General features: G+C 46.0%; 1 protein-coding gene across 1 annotated transcript; it reads right to left on the reverse strand.

The window, feature by feature from the left end:
- Positions 1-988: 988 nt before the first annotated feature.
- SHISAL2A (shisa like 2A) lies at positions 989-20,234 on the reverse strand (the record flags this gene model as incomplete). The annotated part of the gene is given in 4 exon segments (XM_082431232.1): positions 989-3,275; positions 3,278-3,361; positions 13,338-13,477; positions 20,032-20,234. Coding segments are annotated over 4 exon segments (702 nt in total), but the record flags the coding sequence as incomplete, so codon positions are not given.
- Positions 20,235-20,709: the final 475 nt, after the last annotated feature.

Raw genomic sequence — 20,709 nt, forward strand, 5'->3', positions numbered from 1 at the left:
CAGTTCCCTCTGCCTTGAATGCTATTCTCCGTCTTGTACCACAAACTCCCGTTCCCCCATCAGTGGATCCTTCAAGCCTTAATTCGGGCATCACTTTCTCCAGGAAGCCTTCCCTGAAGCTTTTGGCTGGGTTAGGGATCTCCCATAGATGCCATAGCCATGAACTCCTTGAGGATGGGGACTGGGATTTCATTTAGCCCAGATCCTGGCAGAGAATCACTGTCAATCAATGTTGAAGGAACAAACAAATGTGCATATTTGAGGAGAGGCTAGAAAACCACCTGACAGGAGTGCCATAAAGGTGAGTGGAAGGTTCTAATATTTCCAAGTTCTAAGATCCAAGAGTTCCCTAATTCTTGGCCGAAGATTGAGACTTGGGCTCCACTCCATCTAGAGCCCTCTCCGCAGTGAGCCACCTCCACCCCCTGCCCTCTGAGTGTTTGTTCTCAGGCAGGCACACGCACATGTTCCGAACATAACCAGGAAAGCAATTTACAAGAAATAATTGCCGGTCAATGTGTGCTTAGGAGCGGCAGTGAGCTCAGACTATTTCTGTCTGTGCGTCAGCCCACCCGGCTTCCTTCCTCCTTGGCTGCCTTGGGGGAGGGGGTTCCTGCACCACTGGTTGGGCAGTTTGTTTCCAACCTAGGACTGAGGCAAGCCAACCCCATTGTGACCCAGCTCTGGGGGCTGATTGAATTCAAATCATAGAAGCTGAACAAGGGCAATGAGGAGGAGCTTTTCTGGAGGGGGGGTGGGGGAAGAGTTTTATGGGGCCTGGGATGTGTAGGTCAGCAGAGGCAGCACAGAAATCTATTTTCCACCTATCCCCACCCCATCCACAGAGGCTCTGGCTGGGGAAAACCAGGCCTTCAGCCCTGCTCAGTGTGAGGTCTCCTCCTAGCCTCCGCAGCTCCAATTCTCTTTATTCTTCCTGGCCGGTGGAGCTCAAAGGGTGGTCCCAGCCCAGCAGCAGCAGCACCTGGAACGAGTTAGAAATGCAAATTCTGAGGACTTACTCCAGACCTACCCAATCAGACACTCTGAGGGCAGGGTTGGGGCAGGGAGCAACAATCTGTGTTTTAAACAAGCCCTCCAGCTGATTCTGATGCAGGCTGAAGTTTGAGAACCACGGGCTTAGGCCACTGATGACCACTTGAGTTTTTAGAATTTACAGATTATCTCCCCCTAGCAGACCATGAACAGCCTAAAAATAAGGTCTTTATAGGATTCTTCCTTGTAACCTGCCAGAAGGCCAGCACAGAAAGTGTTCTGAGAAAAACTGAATTTTCCTAATGGGGGTACCAAGGAGAGAGACAGGATCTGTGCTGTGAAAGGTCACATAGAGCATCAGTGACTAAATCTCCCACCTATCACCCATTCCTGCCACACACACACACAAACACACACACACAGGTACCCTAAGCTCTCTCTACAACAAATAACTTGCAATTCCTGGGCTGTGCTAGGCTCTCTCTCACTGTTTTTGAACAGGCTGTACTCTGGCCATAATTTCTTCTGACTCTGTCTCACCTGGAAACTTTGACTCATCTTTGATGATTCAGCTCAGACATCACTTATTCCTCCCTCCAGCTGCATGAAGGGCCACCAGTGGGCCCACTGCCCTTTTGTGTGCCCACCTCACCCTCCATATGAACCCCTTGAGGGCAGGAGCTGTGGCTGATTCCCTGTTGTTTCTGGTAACCTGCACAGGTCCTGGCACAGGATAGACACCACGGAACATACAATAAGGGGACAAAGGTGCTGGGTTTAGAGTGCTGAGAATAACACACACACACACACACACAAGACCACAAAAAAAGCAAGACCAGAACCAAAATCTCTCGATTTGCAGCCTAGGGCACTTCTGAGGTGACTCACCCTGCCTTGCTGCCCATCATATACCCTTGGCTGGTTCAGGCCCCATGCACAGATATCTAAGAGTGACCATTTCACTGTTGCCAAATCCAGTAGTGAGTCACATCACTGTCAGAAATGTCAAGAACTGCCTTCAGTGGCTACTGAGTCTCCCCATCTTTGCCTCGCGCCCCCAAGGCAAAGCCTAAAGCCATTGCCAAAATTAAAATAAGGAGAGCAGCTGAGAGAGAGGGGAGGCAGTCAGCATCCTGCCCTAAGATTCCTTTGCTATCAGACTAATAATATTTTAAAAACCCAATAATAATAGCTAACACAGTGCTTTCCGTTAGCCAACACTGTTCTAAGTGTGATGCTTTGCATGGACTAAGTAGTTTAATCCTCCCCCAAGCCTTACGAGGTAGATATTGCTGTTATCCCTGCTTGTACAGATGATTAGGCACAAATGTTACTTAGCAAGTAAGGGCAGGGACCAGATTTAAAGCATGCATTTGGCCCCAGAGTCCCTGCTCTTAATTACTAAGTTATATTGAAAAACACTCACCTGTAATTTTTGGAGTTTTTGTAGCACTTTCATGTTTAGGAAGAGAGTTCATATCCATCAACTCATTGAACACTCACCGTGACCCTGCAAGGGAACTGAGGCTCAGCTAGGCTAAGGGACTTTATCCAGGCCACACTGTGGAGCCTATTAACCATTCGTTCCCTCCCTCACGCGATCATTCACTCTTTCATTCACCTGAGGAACTGAATGATATTAAACACGGCTGGGCCCTGTGTATGTACTCTACACTCCCTCTCCTTCTGTTCCTTGGCAAGGGACTCACTCCAGGAGCGACACAGAGCTGCTGGAGGGGCACGAGTCACCTTCCCCAGGGTCCTGGTCATCTTCCCTGGGCTTCCTAAGTACATCTGCTCTGTGGCAGGAAGACCAAGTCCGAATTCTCTGACTCCCCAGGTTAGGCAAGGGGCTCCTCTGAGTCTCCACAGGCCCCAGGCTTCTCCCTGATCACCTGCAGCTGTCACGACCATTTTACCGGGGACCCATGTCTAAACTCCCTTCGGCCCACAGTGGGCCAGGCAGAGCACTGTGGCTGGATCCACAGTAAGACCTGAGTGGGTTTGCTAGGAAAAGCCCTCATTTATGCCTCTAGGTTCCGAAGTCCCTTTGATTATCCCCAGCCCCACCTTTTTACCAAGAAGAGAGACTCCAGAAGAGGATGGTGCAGAGACATTTACTGGGTGTTTATGGAGCTGGTCTAGACTGGGGACAGAGGCCTCCTCTGGGCTGCCCGGAATGTCACTGGCCGTCACTGTAGCCATGAAGCAGTGCTGGAGGAAGCGTTTGGGGTCCACGGCCTGCTCTTCACTGCAGTCCGGCCATGGGTTCAGGAAGGGTGACTCTGCCCGAGAGGGTTCACTCCTGGCACCTCCACTGAATTGCCCATGTTCCCACCTTGGCAGTCAGGCAGTACCTCGTCAGGGTCTGGAAAGCAGCAAGCCAAGGGCGTGGGGCTTCCTCCTGCAGCCCTTCCTTTCCATCAGGATCATACACGCTGAACTTCCCTGAGTGCTTACCTTGGGCAGGACTGTGCTCAGAGTCTTAAATGCATCGTTCATTTAAGAAATATTCATTAACAATATACCACATCATGAACTAGGAGCTGTCAACGTTTCTCATGAGCTTAACGTTTAATGGGGGAGACAGACAATAAACAATTGTTAGGACATATGAAGACTTCACCTTCACCATAAACCTGTGTGGTAGGTACTATTAAAAACTCATTTTATAGGTGAAGATACAGGCTTACTACACAGCTAGCCTGCAGGGAAGTGCTGGAAATTTTAAAAACATATATTATTCTCTGCTTTAAGAATAGATTTCATGAGCCTCTTCACTGGCTGCTTAATCCTCTCCTTCTTTTATACCTGAGCTTGATAGGAAGCTCACTTGGCCTTATTATATCCCACTTCCCATTCATGACTTATTCTGCTGCAGCTTACTTGGCTTCTGCCCTCAACAGAACTTAAAACTTTTTGTCACTAAATCCTATGGTTACTTATAAGTTATTGTCTCCCTTGGCTTATCAGGAGCATTTGACACAATTAAGCATTCCTGCCTTCTTGGATAAAAAGTATATCAAGTGTTCAAGCCAGAAATTTGAGTCAACTCTCACACCTTCTCCCCCTACCCCTTTCCAAAGTCAAGCAGTTCACCAGGTCCTGTTGATTCCACCAAATCACTATCTGCCATATCCACCCAATCTCTCCATCCTCAAGGCCACCACACTAGGTCAGGCTTTCATTTTCTTCTGCCCAGGCAAAACAGCCTTCGATTGGGTCCCCTCCAGTCCACCTTCCAGGCTATAGCCGGAGAGATCTTTTTATTTATTTTATTTTATTTTTTTGGCTGTGTTGGGTCTTTGTTGCTGCGCGTGGGCTTTCTCTAGTTGTGGCGAGCGGGGACTACTCTTTGTTGCAGTGCGTGGGCTTCTCATTGCGGTGGCTTCTCTTGTTGCCGAGCACGGACTCTAGGCACGTGGGCTTCAGTAGTTGTGGCGCACGGGCTCAGTAGTTGTGGCGCACAGGCTTAGCTGCTCCACGGCATGTGAGATCTTCCCGGACCAGGGCTCGAACCCATGTCCCCTGCATTGGCAGGCAGATTCTTAACCACTGCATCACCAGGGAAGTCCAAAGAGATCTTTCTAAGGTGAAGTGAGTCCATGTACTGCTCTTTCTCAAAAGTATTCAATGTCTTCCCATTACCTGTGATCCTTGAGGTGCATTCAAGGTTCTTCATGTACTAGCCCCATCATCCCTTCTGTAGCATTTTTACTACTATTCTTCCCTCAAGAACTCTATGCTTTATTATATCAAAATTTCATTGTTCCCTGAATGGGCCCATTCCTTCACATCTCTGGGTCTCTGCTTTTACTGTTTCTTCTGCCTGGAATGACATTTTATACCTTCTTTGTCTAGAAAACTCCTATGCTTTAAAACCCACTGATGGAAGAGACCGAGGATGAATGGTGCCTCTGAAACCAAGGGAAGAGTGAATTTCAGGAAGGAGGCTGTAGGGCTTCCCTGGTGGCGCAGTGGTTAAGAATCTGCCTGCCAATGCAGGGGACACGGGTTTGAGCCCTGGTCCGGGAAGATCCCACATGCCGCGGAGAAACTAAGCCCATGCGCCACAACTACTGAGCCTGTGCTCTAGAGCCCGTGAGCCACAACTACTGAGCCCGTGTGCCACAACTACTGAAGCCCACACGCCTAGAGCCTGTGCTCTGCAACAAGAGAAGCCACCGCAATGAGAAACCCATGCACCGCAACGAAGAGTAGCCCCCGCTCGCCGAAACTAGAGAAAAGCCCTTGTGCAGCAATGAAGACCCAGCGCATCCAAAAATAAATAAATAAATAAAATTTTAAAAAAAGAAAAAAAAGAAGGAGGCTGTATGGGACATTGGAATTGGCTACACAACATCCATTCCACCTCTTCCCACCCAGTAATAGCAATTATGTTTGGGTAGGATTGGCCCCATCTCAGCTCCAGCAGGGGGACCTGATTGATCTGAGCCCATCAAGTAATCCTGTTCCTTTGCTACAGGGATGAGAAATCAGTGCATAGCATTTCCCTGGGTTCAGTGATTGGTTTAGGGTGGGCACAGGACCTGAGGTAGTCCAATCAGGGTAGAACTCAGGCCTTTTTTTTCCCCTCCTGGTTGAAGGAAGAGATAGCTCCCTCTTTCTCGTCCTGGCTAGATGGGAACAAAAAGCACACAGTCCCAGGGACTGCTGGCAGCCAACTTACTACCATGGGAAAAATCAGTCTGAGGAGAAAGCCAACACAAGATAGAGGGCAGAGCTGAGAGAATCTCAGAGGACAAAGCCACAAGCATGAGGACATTGTGAACTTCTATTGAAACCATTCCTAAAGCTCATCCTACTTTTGGACTTCTCATCTACAGAGCGAAAAAATTCCTTTTTTGTTTTGTTTTGTTTTGAACTTTCTATTTTTAATAATTTAAGGCTCACAAAAAGTTACAAAAATAGTGGAGAGTTCCATTGTACCCTTCACCTAGCCTTCCCCAATGATAACATCTTACATAACCATGGAGTAATTTCAAAACTAGGAGACTGCCATTGACATAGTACAATTGACTAAACTACAGATCCTATTCAATTTTACCCATTTTTATATGGACTTTTTTTTTGGTGTATAGTACTATGAAAGCTTATCACATGTGTAGATTTATATAATCACTACCACAATCAGGATTAAGAACTGTTCCATCACCACAAAGAAACCTTCTCATGCTACCCCTTTATAGTCATACCTTCCTCCTAAACCTAACTCTGGTAACCACTAACCCCTTCTCCACACTATAATTTTGTCATTTAAGAAGTGTTATATAGATGGAATTATGCAGTGTACAACTTTTGAGATTGGCTTTTTTCACTCTGTTTAATACCTTGCAATCCACTCAAGTTGTTATGTGTATTGACAGTTCATTCGTTACGAACATTTGTATATAGGTTTTTGTGCAGACATACATTTTCATTTCTCTAGGACCACTTAGGAGTGTGATTGCTGTTTTGTATGGTATAGTGGATTGAATGGTGACCCCCAAAGATATCAGGTCCCAACCTCTGGAATCTGTGAATGTTACCTTATATGGTTTTTGCAGATGTGATGAAATTAAGGCTTTTGAGATGAGATTATCCTCAGTTATCTGGATGGACCCTAAATGCCACCACAAGTGCCCTTATAAGAGAAAGGCAGGGATTTCCCTGGTGGTGCAGTGGATAAGACTCCACACTCCCAATGCAGGGGGGCCTGGGTTTGATCCCTGGTCAGGGAACTAGATCCCACATGCATGCCGCAACTAAGGAGCCCACGAGCCACAACTAAGGAGCCCGCGAGCTGCATCTAAGACCCGGTGCAACCAAATAAATAAATAAATAAATATTTTTAAAAAAGAGAGAGAAAGGCAGAGGGAGATAGACACTCACAGACAGTGATGTAAAGACAGAGGTAGAGATTGGAGTGATACAGCTACAAGCAAAGGAATGCTGGCAGTCACCAGAAACTGGAAGAGGTAAGGAACAGATTCACCCATGGAGCCTTTGATTTCAGCCCAGCAAAACTGATTTTGAATTTCTGGCCCCCAGAACTGTGAGAGGATACATGTCTATTATGTTAAGCCACCAAGTTTGTGGTAATTTGTTACAGTGGCCATAGGAAACTAATACATATAGTAAGTATGTTTAACTTTATGAAAACACCAAACTGTCTTCTGAAGTGGCTATACCATTGTAATTCCCACTAGAAGTATATAAGAGATCCAGTTGTTCCATATCCTCACTTTGGACTGTCAGTGTTTTTACTTTAGGGTTCTGATAGATGAGAAGTGGTATCTCATTGTGGCTTTAATATGTGTTCTAGCTCCATTTATTTAAGTCTTCTTTGCTTTTCTTCATTAGCATTTTGTATTTTTTATCGTATAGCTCCTGTACATGTTTTGTTAGTTGTATACCAGACTGTTTCATTTTTTTCGGAGTGACTAGAGATGATATTATATTTAAAATTTTGGTCTCCAGTTGTTTGTTGCTGGTGTATATAAATACAATTGATATTTGGGTCTGACTTTACATACTATGACCATGCTGAATGCACTTATTAGGTCTAGGAGGTTGTTTTGTGCATCTCTCTGTGTCTGTTTTGCAGATTCTTTGGGATCCTTTGTTATTTAAGCTTGCATTTTAAGGCATTCCATTTGGTACAGGGATTTAGTTCAATCTTCTATTCAATGCAAAAATCTCTTTCACTGAATCCCACATTTAGCCTTTTCCTGGTTACCTTCCAGGCTTGGGGATGCTCTTTTTTTTTTAAACCAAGAGTTACAATTGATGAACTAAATATGACCCACGGTGATGACGGTGCGCTTTACAAAAGTATTTCAGGTCTTACTCTAAGAAAGACTCAACTTTATTGAATCAACATCTGCCTTTCTATGGCTTCCCCCACCGATCCCAACTCTGTTCTCTGGCTTCTCTCAAAATGTCTCTTCCTCGCGCCCCAGGGTAGCCTTGCAGAGACTGGAGGTCCTAGGCTGTGAACCCTGAGACTCCTTTGCTTGAGGCCAAATGTCCCCAGCTCTTCAGCCAATACTCACATAATCTGGTTCTCAGACCAAGCTGGTCACCTGCCTCTGATCACCTTCTGATTGGTCAAAGTTCCTCTGAAATTGTGGGTCTCTGAGCAGCTGGCAGTCAGGGTTCAGGGGGAATCCTTGGGCTTCTAGGAGCTATAAAACCTTGGCTCAAAAAAAAAAAAACAAAAAACAAAAAAAACACCTTGGCTCAAATCCTCATTCTGATATTAAATCATTGTGCTACCTTGGGCTAACTTCTCCTCTCGATCTCAGTTACTATCCTATAAAATGGGGTAGAAGGTAGGGCTGGTCTTGTTTTTCTCTTTCTTTTCCCTGGAATTCCAAATTGTAAAGGATTCTGTCTGTATAATAGACTGCCTTTATTAGGTACTAGCTCCCCCCCTCCCATTTTCTATTAAAGAGTTCTGATTAGCAGGAAAGAGTCCATGCTAATTACCCTCCTTGGACTAATATAATTCTAGCTCAAAACAAAGAAACTTGGTCCCAGTAAAACCTTTGAAATACTGGAAATTGCTCAAGAATCCTCATTGCTATATTTGGGGACCCTTGGGTGATATATTTGGAACCCAAAGTTGGGAACCTGTGGAGTGGATGCTAAAATGTTACCTCTGAGCTGTGACGGCTGATGCATTCTATTCAACTGGGAGTAAAGAAGGACCATCATTCTCTTGCTTCCAGACTCTATAATTCTGTTAATGTAATCTGAGCTTCCACTCACACTTTTTTGGCAGATACATCACAATGCATGTTCATACTGAACTTATGGACCCAGCATGTCTTTTTTATATGATTATCTTTCCCAGATCCCACGGATTCCCTCACATATGTGAGGGAATCCCAGGGTCTTCAGTTCCACAACACTTCAATTCCCTTCCAGGGAAACCAGCAGAATAGGCAATGGTCCAACTCTTGAGTACACATATATATTTCTGCCTCTTCCTCTGGCTAATATATAATGAAAGTTATTAAAGACCCTTAGTGGTGCCTGAAGCCTGGGGGAGGGAGTTCTATCTTATAAAGGTGCTAGCCAAGAGGCACTTGGAGAGGAGGATGCCTAAAGGCAAATATAAAAAGTTCAATTTTCAAGTTACAATAAGATCCATGTTTGGCTAAAACACGCTGGTACAACAATCTTATCTGATTCTCCTAACAACTCTCTGAGGTGGGTGTTTTTATTCCATGTTATAGATAAATAACTGAGGCCCAGACAGAGAAGGTTAGCACTGACACAGGTATTAAGTATTGGATCCAGGATACACTTTCCATTCTGCTTGATTCCAAAGCTTGGGCTCTTTCCACAGAGCAGGCATACCCTTAGTATAGGTTAGGAATTCTGTTAGGTGCTGGGGATACAAAGGCACTTAAGACATGGTTCCTATATTTGAGATATTAACAGACAGGTTGAGGAGACTAACATGTAAAAATCTAGTGCTTAATCATAATAAAAATGAGGGTTACTCATTGTTAAAAGTCTACCATGTATCGGAGACGAAGTAGCTCCTATGTAAGCATCACCTCTAGGTTTACAGCTTTCTTAGTGGGTATTATTGTACGCATTTTACAGAGTAAACTGAGGCCCAGAGAGAAGTGACTTGCCTAAGGCCACACAATGAGAGTGACAAAGCCAGGATTAGAGCCAGGTTCTCTGACACCCCAGCCCAGGGTTGTGCTTTCCCACCTTTCTCCAGGGACCTTTCGGCCAGTCCCCCCATTACCTGGGGTATTAGCCTGTAGTGACCAGCCAGGAAAGGAGTTCTCAGATTCTCTCCCTGCTTGGAGATGAGTCAAGACTGACCCATCACTGAGGCTTGTTTGGGTCATAGGTACTACCTCCCCAAGTGTGGTTAATTAAAAAGCAGTGGGCTCTGAGGAAGTGGAACCCTTCCTGGAAGGTAAGAGGGCCTGCTACGGGAAAAGATCTTTGGCCCAGGAGGCAAAGGCTTGGCCAGTTGCCTGGCTGACCTTGGGCACATGAATGTCCCTTTCTGGGCCTCAGCAACCCATTGATACAGTGAGAACATCAGACTTGATTTCTAGGAGCCCTATGAGCTAGTGAGAATGGCTGAGGAATGATATCCCCACCAACACTTTTCACAGGAGGATGAGAACTGAACTCTTGTCTTTCTTTTTTTTTCCCCCCACGTTTTGTCTCTTATTAAAGGTACCTAGGTTGGAATATCAATTCCACACTTACCTCACTCACCTCATCTGTAAAATAGGATTGATGATAACCACCTGGTAGAGTAGTTGAATGGGTTAAATGGGATGATATGTTTAAAGTCCTTGGGGCATAGTGCCTAGCACAAACGTAGAAGCTCGGTCAGCCTTCTGATCAAGCTAGTTCCTCACAAAGTACAAGAAGAAAGAAGTTTACGGTCTTTGTTGCATCCCAAGTTTGAGGGATGGGGTAGGGTGGGGGTAATGGGACAGTACAGAACATCTGGGCAGCAGAAGGAGCCTATTTTCAGAAGCTCTGTTCTATTTCCACTCTGCTCTTGCCAATGAACTCCCCATCCCGTCCTTGCCCCCAGACTCAGAGATCAGGACCCCAGGTACCATGTGCAATGAGTGTGGGCTTTAGAGTCGGGAGATCGGGGTTGACATCCCAGCAATACATGCTCACCAGCTGTGTAGACTTGGCCATTCACTTCCCTTGGTTGAGCCTTGATTTCCTCTCCTGTAAAATGGGGCTAATGATCTCTCTACATGTCCTACTAGAGAAGGAGACGGAAAAAGATGAAAGTCTGTGTAAGGGGGCAAGCTCTGATGAGTGTAAGGTGGCGGCCTGTAAACGTCTCAGATGCAGGAGGGACAAGAGGCTCCTGGGCTGATGCTGTGGGTTCAGAGGAAGGAGAGGACAGCACTTAATGAAGAAGAAAGGGAGGAACTAAGAGCTGAGTTTGGGCAAAAGGCAGAGAGAGCCAAAAACTGTCATTTAGTGAACAGTCAGGAAATGCGTTTTCCATCTGAAAAGTTAAGAAGCAAAAAGCAAGAACACAAGCTGTGTCAAACCCTGGTGACTGAATAATTGAATAATCCAGCTGGTGGCTGAGCAGTGAAAAGCAGGAGGGTGGTTTTCATGCACAGGACCGACGGACGGGTGAACTGTGTTCCCCTGAGTTAGAGAGGCTCCAGGGGATAGGGTGGGGGGAGATGAGGGGAGCAGGGCACAGCAGGAGCACCCCACACCCCTGGCCTGGTGAGGCAGAAAGAGTAGGACTTTGGAGGCAGAAAAACACACATATTTGAATTCCAGCTCCACAATTTACAAACTGTGACCCCTTGGGCAAGTCATCTGACCTCTCTGGAACCTGGTTTTCACATCTGTAACATGGGTGATAATAACACCTACCTCACTGGGGTAGTTTGGAAAATTGGACAAGATAGTGCATGTAAAGTTTCAAATGGTATCTGGTATAAAGTAGGGACTTCCCTTTCTCAGCACAGGGATAAGGAGAGGAAGGAAGGTGGAGATGGAGTTGGCCCTGTCACTCACTCACTAGGTGACCGAGGCCTCGGTTTCCTGATCTGTAAAATGGATAGTAATAAGTTCTGTACTCTGCCTGGTTATTGTGAAGAGCAAATGAGATGGTCTATTTAGAGCTAATTCATTCCTTTTAACTGCAGTATCATATTTTATTATTCCTCTACTGATGGACATTTAGTTTGTTTCCAGTGTGACAAGCTGTCATGGAATCCATCTTTACAAGTCCTCTCCTAGTGCAACTATATCTCTAAGGCAGATAATTAGAAAAGTGGAATTACTGAGTTATAGGGTATGTACGTTTTTAGTTTAAATGGACAGTGCCAAATTGCTCTACAAAGTGGTTTTACCAATTTATTCTTATCAGTGGTATATGAGAGTATCCATTCCCCCCATGTAACCTTCTCACTATTAATGTGATCCATTTTTGGATTTTTGCCAATGTAATCGTTTTAAAAAAGGTATGTCATTCTTAAATTGCATTCTCCTGATTATTAGTAAGGTTGAGCATCTTTTCATGTGTGTTGGGCATTTGTATTTTTTAGTGGATTATGTTTTTCTCACTTGTTCAAAGATATGCTTATATATTCTGGATATCAATCCTGTCTCTATTTTAGATACAGTTGATTCTCATTAGTTGTTGTAGTTATGTTCTAAAAAGTCACCACAAACACTGAATTAGCGAATACTGAATTATTGCTCCTTGGGGAAATACAAAGTTAGGTTCCTGTGAGCCTCTGGTCACATTTTTGTCAGTCAATCAATATATAACTTTGTTTTGTGTGTGTTTCTGTTTAAAAGCACCTTATTTAATATGTATTGCTAATTCATTAACATTTAACTCATGGCCAACAGCACTATACCTCCTGTCTGAGCAAAGTGTACTGAACACATGTATTTTTTCCATAAGGCACATGACAGCCTTGTGCTGAGGAATACTAGACAGAACTTCAGCATTAATTTGGGGGTCATTTTCAACAGCGAAACCGCCAACAAAAATCATAAAAATGCAAAAATGTGGCACTAAATATACCACGAAAAGGACACTTGTTTACTGTATAAGAGCAGAAACAAGAAGGCAGAGCATGGCCTTCCTTGTTCAACCTCAGCTGAGAATGTGTGTGATAGGGCAACTCAAATTTTTTGTTGCTCTGTGCACATCCACATCTGCACATGACCTCAAAAACACTGAAAGCATTGATTTTTGAGGTTACAAATTAATTCTAGCAAGTAGGCAAATTCACAAGTATGGAAACTGCAAATAATTAGGATTGACCGTGTGTGTATTTATATCTTTGCAGTCCACTTGTTTTTTAACTTTATGTACGGTATCTTTTGTATTATTTGTATTTGATGTCTATTTGTATTTGATGTAGGCAAATTTGCCAATATTTCCCTTATTTTTAAAATTAAACATTTTATTCATGTTATTATATTCTTTAATTAGTCTGTTTCTGGAGTCTCTTTCTATTCTAGGGTTTCTCAACATCAGCACTATTGACATTCTGGGTCAGATAATTCTTTATTGTAGGGTGCTGTCCTATATATTGTAGGATGTTTAATAACATCTTCCTGTAACAAATAGGATGCTGACTATAATCAAATTATTTTGATTAACAATGAGCACATGGAAGAGTTTGGGATGGAAATGTTCATATCGTGAACCTCCTGAGAAATGTGCTGCTGCTTCAGATACTCCAGAAACACTTATGAGGCAAATGTTCCAAACATCATTTCTAAATATCTCCCCTCTGCAAAGGTGCTAACCTGCTGAATACAAGGAAATCATGTGACCTCTTTCTTACCTGTAGTCTGTAAGCTTAATCCTGGGTCCAACTTTGTGTGGGGTTTTGAGCTGATGAACAGGTAACAAAGCACACAGGCGGTGACAATGAAGGCCAGGAGGACCACTGCTGCTATGGACAGGCCCACAAGAGCACCAATACTGGGGAGAGAAAACCATAAGGGAGCAGAGGGTCAGGAAAGGACTTGGGAAGCAGCATGTTATACGAGAAGTATTGTAGGTGTTATAGGAATCAGCCGACTTTAACTTTTGTTCTGTCTCTCCTTGCCTTAAACAGGCTTTCTGGGCCTAAGCATGGGAAAGAGCATCAAGTATGTGGCAAGTACTCACCACATACATAACTTGACATGGCTCAGTGTCACCATGTAGTTGGGACTCAGTATGTGTTCCCTTTCTTCTCCTCTCCTTTCCTCAACCTGCTCCCACCCCAGGAAGCTAGAGATGATCTTAAAGAGCCCTCCCCACACTGCTGTTTCTTAAAAATCAAGGGACTTCCCTGGTGGCACAGTGGTTAAGAATCCGCCTGCCAATGCAAGGGACACTGGTTCAAACTCTGGTCCAGGAAGATCCCACATGCCACAGAGCACTTAAGCCCGTGCGCTACAACTACTGAGCCTGCGCTCTAGAGCCCGCGAGCCACAACTACTGAGCCCATGTGCCACAACTACTGAAGCCCGCGTGCCTAGAGCCCATGCTCCACAACAAGAGAAGCCACTGCAATGAGAAGCCTGCATACTGCAACTAAGAGTAGCCCCTGCTCGCCGCAACTAGAGAAAGCCTGCACGCAGCAACAAAGACCCAATGCAGCCAAAAATAAATAAATTTATCAAAAATCAAGACACATAGCAGGCCTTAGTTCAATACCCGCTGTCCTTCCAGCCTCAAGGTAATTTCTGACCCAGTCTCTAGTGGGTCATCGCACCAGTGTGGACTCCATGTCTAGAACACCTCCCTGCTGCTGGTCCCTCACCCCGCAACCTCACTGCTTCTGCCCCAAGTCAGGCCTTGGTCACCTGGTCTCCAGACAACTACCTTCTGGCTCATTTTGGGGGGGCCACTGTCTTTCCTGTTTCACATGATCTCTCCCATCATCTCCCCACATCAGAATTTTATCTGTCCTTGAAGGCCCATCTCAAATGTCTCCTCCTCAATGCTTTCCTTGGTCCTCTTTCTCTCTCCTTTCTTCTTCCAGGCCAGGCCCACCCAGCCAGGACACCTACTCTGGACCTTTAGCACTTCCTACTTGGTCAGGCAGCCCAATGTGGTAGGGAAAGAACAAAGAGCTTTGGAACTCTTACAGACCCACCTGGTTTAGGACCCAGGTCTGTACCTAACTCGATGTGAGATCGTGATGAAATTACTTAGTCTTTTGAGCCTCAGCTTCTTTGTCTGAAAAGTGAGAATGGTCAAAACACAGCACCTCACAGGTGGTAGTGAGGATGAATGATATACATAATATTCTTGGTGCATAGAAGTTCAACATATTCCTCATGTGTTCTTTGTAGGGAGACTGAGACCATGTTTAACTGGCTTTGTTCTCTCCTTGTACAAGCTCCAGCACATAGTAGGCACTTAGTAACTATTATTGAGTACCTACTTTGTGTCAAACACTGTGGGATGTTCTCCCAATAGTAAGGGATAGGTAGCACCAGGATTGTTTGTGTGCGCTTTCTGCCTGTGATTCCTGCAGCTTTTCTGCCCACACCCCCACCCCCAGCCCTGACCCCAGCCTCAGATTCCTGCCTTTGCCATTTCTGTTGGATTTCACTCCCAGCTAGCTGATGGCTAACTTCCACTAAACAGAAACACCTTAGAGCTTTGGAGAGTCTGTTTTCCCAAGGCTAAATAAATTATTGGATATCCCTGCAATGGACTAGTATAGAGCCATTAAAAACATGTTTTCAAATAATATTTAAGATCAAGGATAAATTCTGATGAGATAATGTTAAGTGAAAAAAGCAGGACCCACTACTAATTATATAGTGTAGTCCTAACTTAAATAAATAAACATAAACATAACATATACATGCATAACATAACATAGGTAAGGTTGGATGGAAATACACTAAAATGCTAACGGGCTGTCTCTGGGAGTAGCACAGGCTGTGATGTCCTGTCTGTGTCCCATTGGGTCTTACAGTTGTGGAATATTCTGGCCAGGGTTTCAAAAGCCCACAAATGTATCTCTTTGTCTGAGGGCTTTCTTGGGCCCAGAACAGTCTCTGTCTGCACGTTGAACAGGTCAAAAGTCCAGGAAAATTAATGCGTCCCTTCTCCCACCAGCACACAGCCAATGACTGACAGAAATTGGTATGTAAATACCCAGCTTCCTGGCCCTCAGATGGGATGACTCTGAAAGTATGTTCTACACTGGATGGCAGAGTTCAGCAGTTTAAGCTCTGGTGGCCCTTGGTGGTGACTTGCTTGGTAACACACAATCATTAGCTCCTTCCCTTTCCCATCTCACTTCCCCACCCTGTACCAGTATTTTCTAGGATTGCTTGTCATATAAACTACCTGCCCTCAAATCCTTGTCTCCAAGTGTTCTGGGGAGTCCAAGCTAAGACACTGGATCTCTCACGGTTGCTTTCCTTTTTTGTTTCTCCTGTCCTTTCCACGTTTTCCACGTTGAGCATATAGTACTTTTTAGTTCTTTAGTACTAGTTTACTACTTTTTAGTTTAGTATTTAACTAAGTATTATTTCCTTTCTTGAGATATACTCACTGTTTATAAGGCTGTTATCTGGAAGACTCGTGCTCAGGTTGGGACCACACCCTTTACAAGGGACATCCATGGGCACCTAGCTGGAAAAAGCCCTGTAAAAGTAGGATCCTTTGAGGAGTGGGTGAGCAAGCTGGGGGGATATATTCCAGATCAGCGGTCAGTCAGGTAGTGGGCACTGCTCTGATGGTCTGTCTGGGAACGGAGGAACCAGCTCCCAAGGACAGAGCTGGGAACAAGGGAGGGTCCAAGGGGGAAAATCTGTACTCAGTATAAGATGAACTTCAAATGATCAGAGGTGTCCCATGGTGAATGTACTGCCTCAAGAGGTGGTAAGTTTCCTATTGTCGGACAGGTTTGCGCAAGACCTGGATGAATCCACCTTTCAATGAAGTTAGAGATTCCTGCCTATGGTGGGAAATTGGACTGAAGAGCTGCTAGCCTTCTAGGATTTCACAGATCTATGACTCTGAAAGATAGGTAACCCACCGTGACTTCTAGGAAAGAACTGGAGGGATGGTCTAACATTTGTTAGGGTTTTTGAGTCAGGCAGTTCTAAGTGTGAATCCTGGTTCTCTCACATATAAGCTGAGAAATCCTTCACCTTTTGAGCTTCATTTTCTTCATTCATAAAAGTTACTATATCACCAAGTGTCCATAAAGATTAAATGAGATAGTGTATATGCAGTGCCTGACCGCCAGTTCTGCCCTCCAGCAAGGCTGCTGCCTTTGGCTCACATCCTGATAAAAAACAGAACTACTGATAAAGGATGTTTGGAAAGTCAGCCAGACATGTGATAGCACCAGCTGCTTCTCCACAGGGAGTCTTCATTTCCTGAGACATGCTTTTTTTAAAAATAAATTTATTTATTTTATTTATTTATTTTTGGCTGCGTTGGGTCTTCATTGCTGCACGTGGGCTTTCTCTGGTTGCGGTGAGCGAGGGCTACTCTTCGATGCAGTGCGTGGGCTTCTCATTGCAATGGCTTCTCTTGTTGCGGAGCATGGGCTCTAGGGGCGCGGGCTTCAGTTGTTGTGGCATGTGGGCTCAGTAGTTGTGGCTCACGGGTTCTAGAGCACAGGCTCAGTAGTTGTGGCGCACGTGCTTAGTTGCTCCGCAGCAGGTGGGATCTTCCTGGACCAGGGCTCGAACCCGTGTCCCCTGCATTGGCAGGAGGATTCCTAACCACTGTGCCACCAGGGAAGTCCTGAGACATGCTTTTAAAGACAGCAATTCTCCTTGAGCACTATCCAAGGAAACAGTGTTTACCTGCTGATTTTCATGTTTTTAAGGGCCAGCTTTCATGAAAAGGGCCAAATGGAGTCCAGAACAAAACAAGGTCTCCACCCTGCAATGGCAGGGCTCTGACATCCCATGCCAGAAGGGTTGTTACAGGGTTTGGAGTACACTGATCACCTAATGTCCTGAGGACCCCAGTTCCCCTCCTCCACTTTGCAATTGTCTGTGATGTTTATGAACCATATTATAGCCATGCCTAGGAAGAGTCAGCCCTGCAGGCTAGAACCTTTCAGCTGCCCTTGGGGTCATAGAATGGAAGCACACAACATGCAATGTGACCTCAGAGATCACCCCATCCAACCCTCTAGCTCATTGTCTGAGCCACTAAAGCACTCTATGTCTCAGGAGGGTCCAAGGCAAGGAGAGGGACCACAAGGGGTGTATAGGAAAGGGGGTGGTAGTAGTGGGATGGGATCCTGGCTGGGTGCTGAGGGGTTTACTCATCTCTGTGTCTCCAAGTGCTACAACAGTGTCCAGAAGACAGCAGAGGGTCAGTGAGTATCTTTTCAAGTGATCTGAGTAGAGCAGGTTATGAGAGCCAGGCTAGATTTAGACATTTGTGCAGCAGGTCAAGCCTGGGCTTGGGACCAGACAGGCCTGAGTTTTCATCCCAGTTCTGCCAGTTCCTCTCACTGGGGTACTCTAAGATAGTAACTTAACCTCTTTCAAGTTTTCTCATCTGTAAGATGGAGAGAAGATGTGCCAGGGTTGTGAATGTGTGAATGCATCTAGGCCTTGGATGGTGTTAGGTAATGTTCTTTAAATCTCAGTCTACCATGACATTGCTGGAAGATCTCGGACAATTCACTTTCATATTCTGAGCTTCACTTTCCCCACCTATGAACCAGGGAAAGGGAACTCCCTTTTATTGAGCACCTACTATATGCACTAGTCACTTTCACATGCATTATTGTACTTAATCCTCACAACAATTCCATGAGACAGGTATTAGTATTGCCATTTTAAAGATGACAAAAGAGACTCGGAGATAATTTGCCCAAATTCACATAGCTAATAAGGGACAGAGCCAAAGTTTGGACCAGGTTCTAACCAGCCCCAAAGCTCCACACTGCTTCCATACCTCAAAGGGAGGTCAGCGTTGTCATATTTCAATACTCAGCTCAGTACTAAGTACACAGTGGGTCTTCAACAAATACTCCATTGTTATACTATAGATTCACGTCATATCTCTTTAAATGGACTGTGAGCGCTTCAGAGAGGGAATCATTGACTTCTGTGTCTCTAGTGCCTAGCCTAGCACCTGGCACAAAGCAAAGGCTGTAATGAATGAATGAAAATATGGATGAACAGAGAATATATGAATATAATTCCCCAGGTGACAGCAGCCAAATGTGCAGGATCTGAAAACCTGGCCATCTGAAAATCCTTTGGAATTACAGATTGAGCAGTCTAGAAAACCAATAATATCTGTAACTGTTAGTGGCATATGCCAAGTTGATTTTACCTCTTGATCTCATTTGGTCCTTGCCCTAGTCAGAAATCATCCTCCCCATCTGATAGATGAAAAGACAGAGGCTCAGAGAGGTTTTAGAGGCAGACTGTCCTTTCCCACCCAGCAGGCATACAGCCTCTGGTCACATACCTCCAGAGACAGGAAGATCACTGTCTACTGAGGCAGCCCACTCCATTTTTGTTGATGCCTGTTTCCCAGAGCAGGCTCAGGGTCAGGTCCTATTCTCTGGGTGAGGCCTTTGGAGACCCACAGAGATTGAGACCTGTTGCCCTCTCAGTCCCACACTTAGGTTCCAGGAATGTCAGCACTGGCCTAACCACCTGCTTCTCTGAACTAGTGGGGAAACTGAGGTCCTGTGGTGGGGATTCACCCAAATTACACTAATCTGGCTTCTGCTGTGGCATTATGTCATTGTCTCATTATGAACTTGGAGGCAACTCTGAGTCTCTGGTCTTCTGCCTTAGCTCAGAACTCACCACAGAGTCTGGCATTGCTAAGGTCTCAGGAAGGGGTGGCTGAAAGAATGACTCAATATGAGGGGGAACAAAAGAATTGAGGTTGGGCTGGGGCTCGGGTTGAGTTGGGGTGTAGCATCAGGTGAGGTATTAAGGCTTGAGAGTGAGGTGTGAATGTAGGTCTAGGTAATGTTTGGAGTGGGGTGGGGAAGGAGAGCTGAGGTGGGGTTGCAGGGAGGACTGAGGCAGAGGTTAGGGCTGCTGATAGAGTAAGTACTGGGGAGTGGGTAAGGTCAGGGGTGAGGCTGATGATGGCATTAGGGAGGGGACCTTGGTGGGTACTTGGATAAGGGAGGAGTCTGGGTATCCTGTGAAGGCTGCAAGATGGGAGTTTGCTGTTAGGCTGGGGCTTGTTATGTAATTTGAGGTTGGGTTGATGATGACGTCTGGAGTGGGGATGAAGTGAAGGTTTTTCAGGGTGGAGTTGGTGTGAGGTTCAAGGATGGATCTGAATAATGGTTGGGTCAAAATGGGGGAATGGAGCAGAGAAGCGGCCGCAGGGGGAGCTGGGTTGGTGACAGGGCGAGAGCCTGAGGGGGTAAGGACTGGGTGGGTGTCGGTGCTGACGTTGTGGTGGGCACCTGGATGAGGACTGAGGCTTTAGCAGGCGGCTGGGCCGAGGATGGAGCAAGGCGGCTAAGACTGGAGTGGGGTTCTAGGTGGGGTTAGGGCCAGGGCCAGTACCTGAGCCACCACATGGAGCTGTGCTCGCAGGGGAAGAAGCTGTGCGGGTCGTCGCAGCAGTACTTGTGGTCGCGGAAGCCGCAGCAGAAGACGGACGCCGAGAGACGGACGGACGGAGACAGAACTGAGCCCGAGAAAGATACAAGGAGAGAGGCAGAGATAAGCAGAGAGACAGAGATTGACGCAGAGACGAGGAAGACACAGCAAGGGGCGCGGAGACGCAGCGGTTAGAGACCTAGAGTCCCCGAGGACGGAGGGAGGCGACCAGGTACGCCGACAGGGCTCGGCAGGAGGGGAGATGGAGGAGGGAGAGGGAGGGAGGAGGAGGGCGTGGAGAGCGGCGGGAAGGCGAGCGGGAGCCGGGAGGAGGGAGCCGCCCGCGTCTCTGCCAGCGTCCCCCACCGAGCCCACTACGTTCCCAGTTTATGCACTAGGGCGCTGGGTGCTCAGAGAGACAGCCCATGCCGGGGTGGCAGAGCGGAATCGAAGCCACCGGCTCGGACTCCACGCCTGCGCTGAGCACCCGACCTTGTGCTAGGCGCTCTGCGGCGCAGTCCCAGGCTAGTGCAGGCCCCAGACAGGGGACCCGCCATGGACCACACAGCAGGGTCAGTATAGGGGTGATCCATACGCGGCCTCACTTAACCTTCACAACAACCCAGAGGACCAGGGATTTTC

This window comes from Balaenoptera physalus (genome assembly GCF_965194825.1).
Source record: "Balaenoptera physalus genome assembly, chromosome: 1".
Classification (NCBI taxonomy): domain Eukaryota; kingdom Metazoa; phylum Chordata; class Mammalia; order Artiodactyla; family Balaenopteridae; genus Balaenoptera; species Balaenoptera physalus.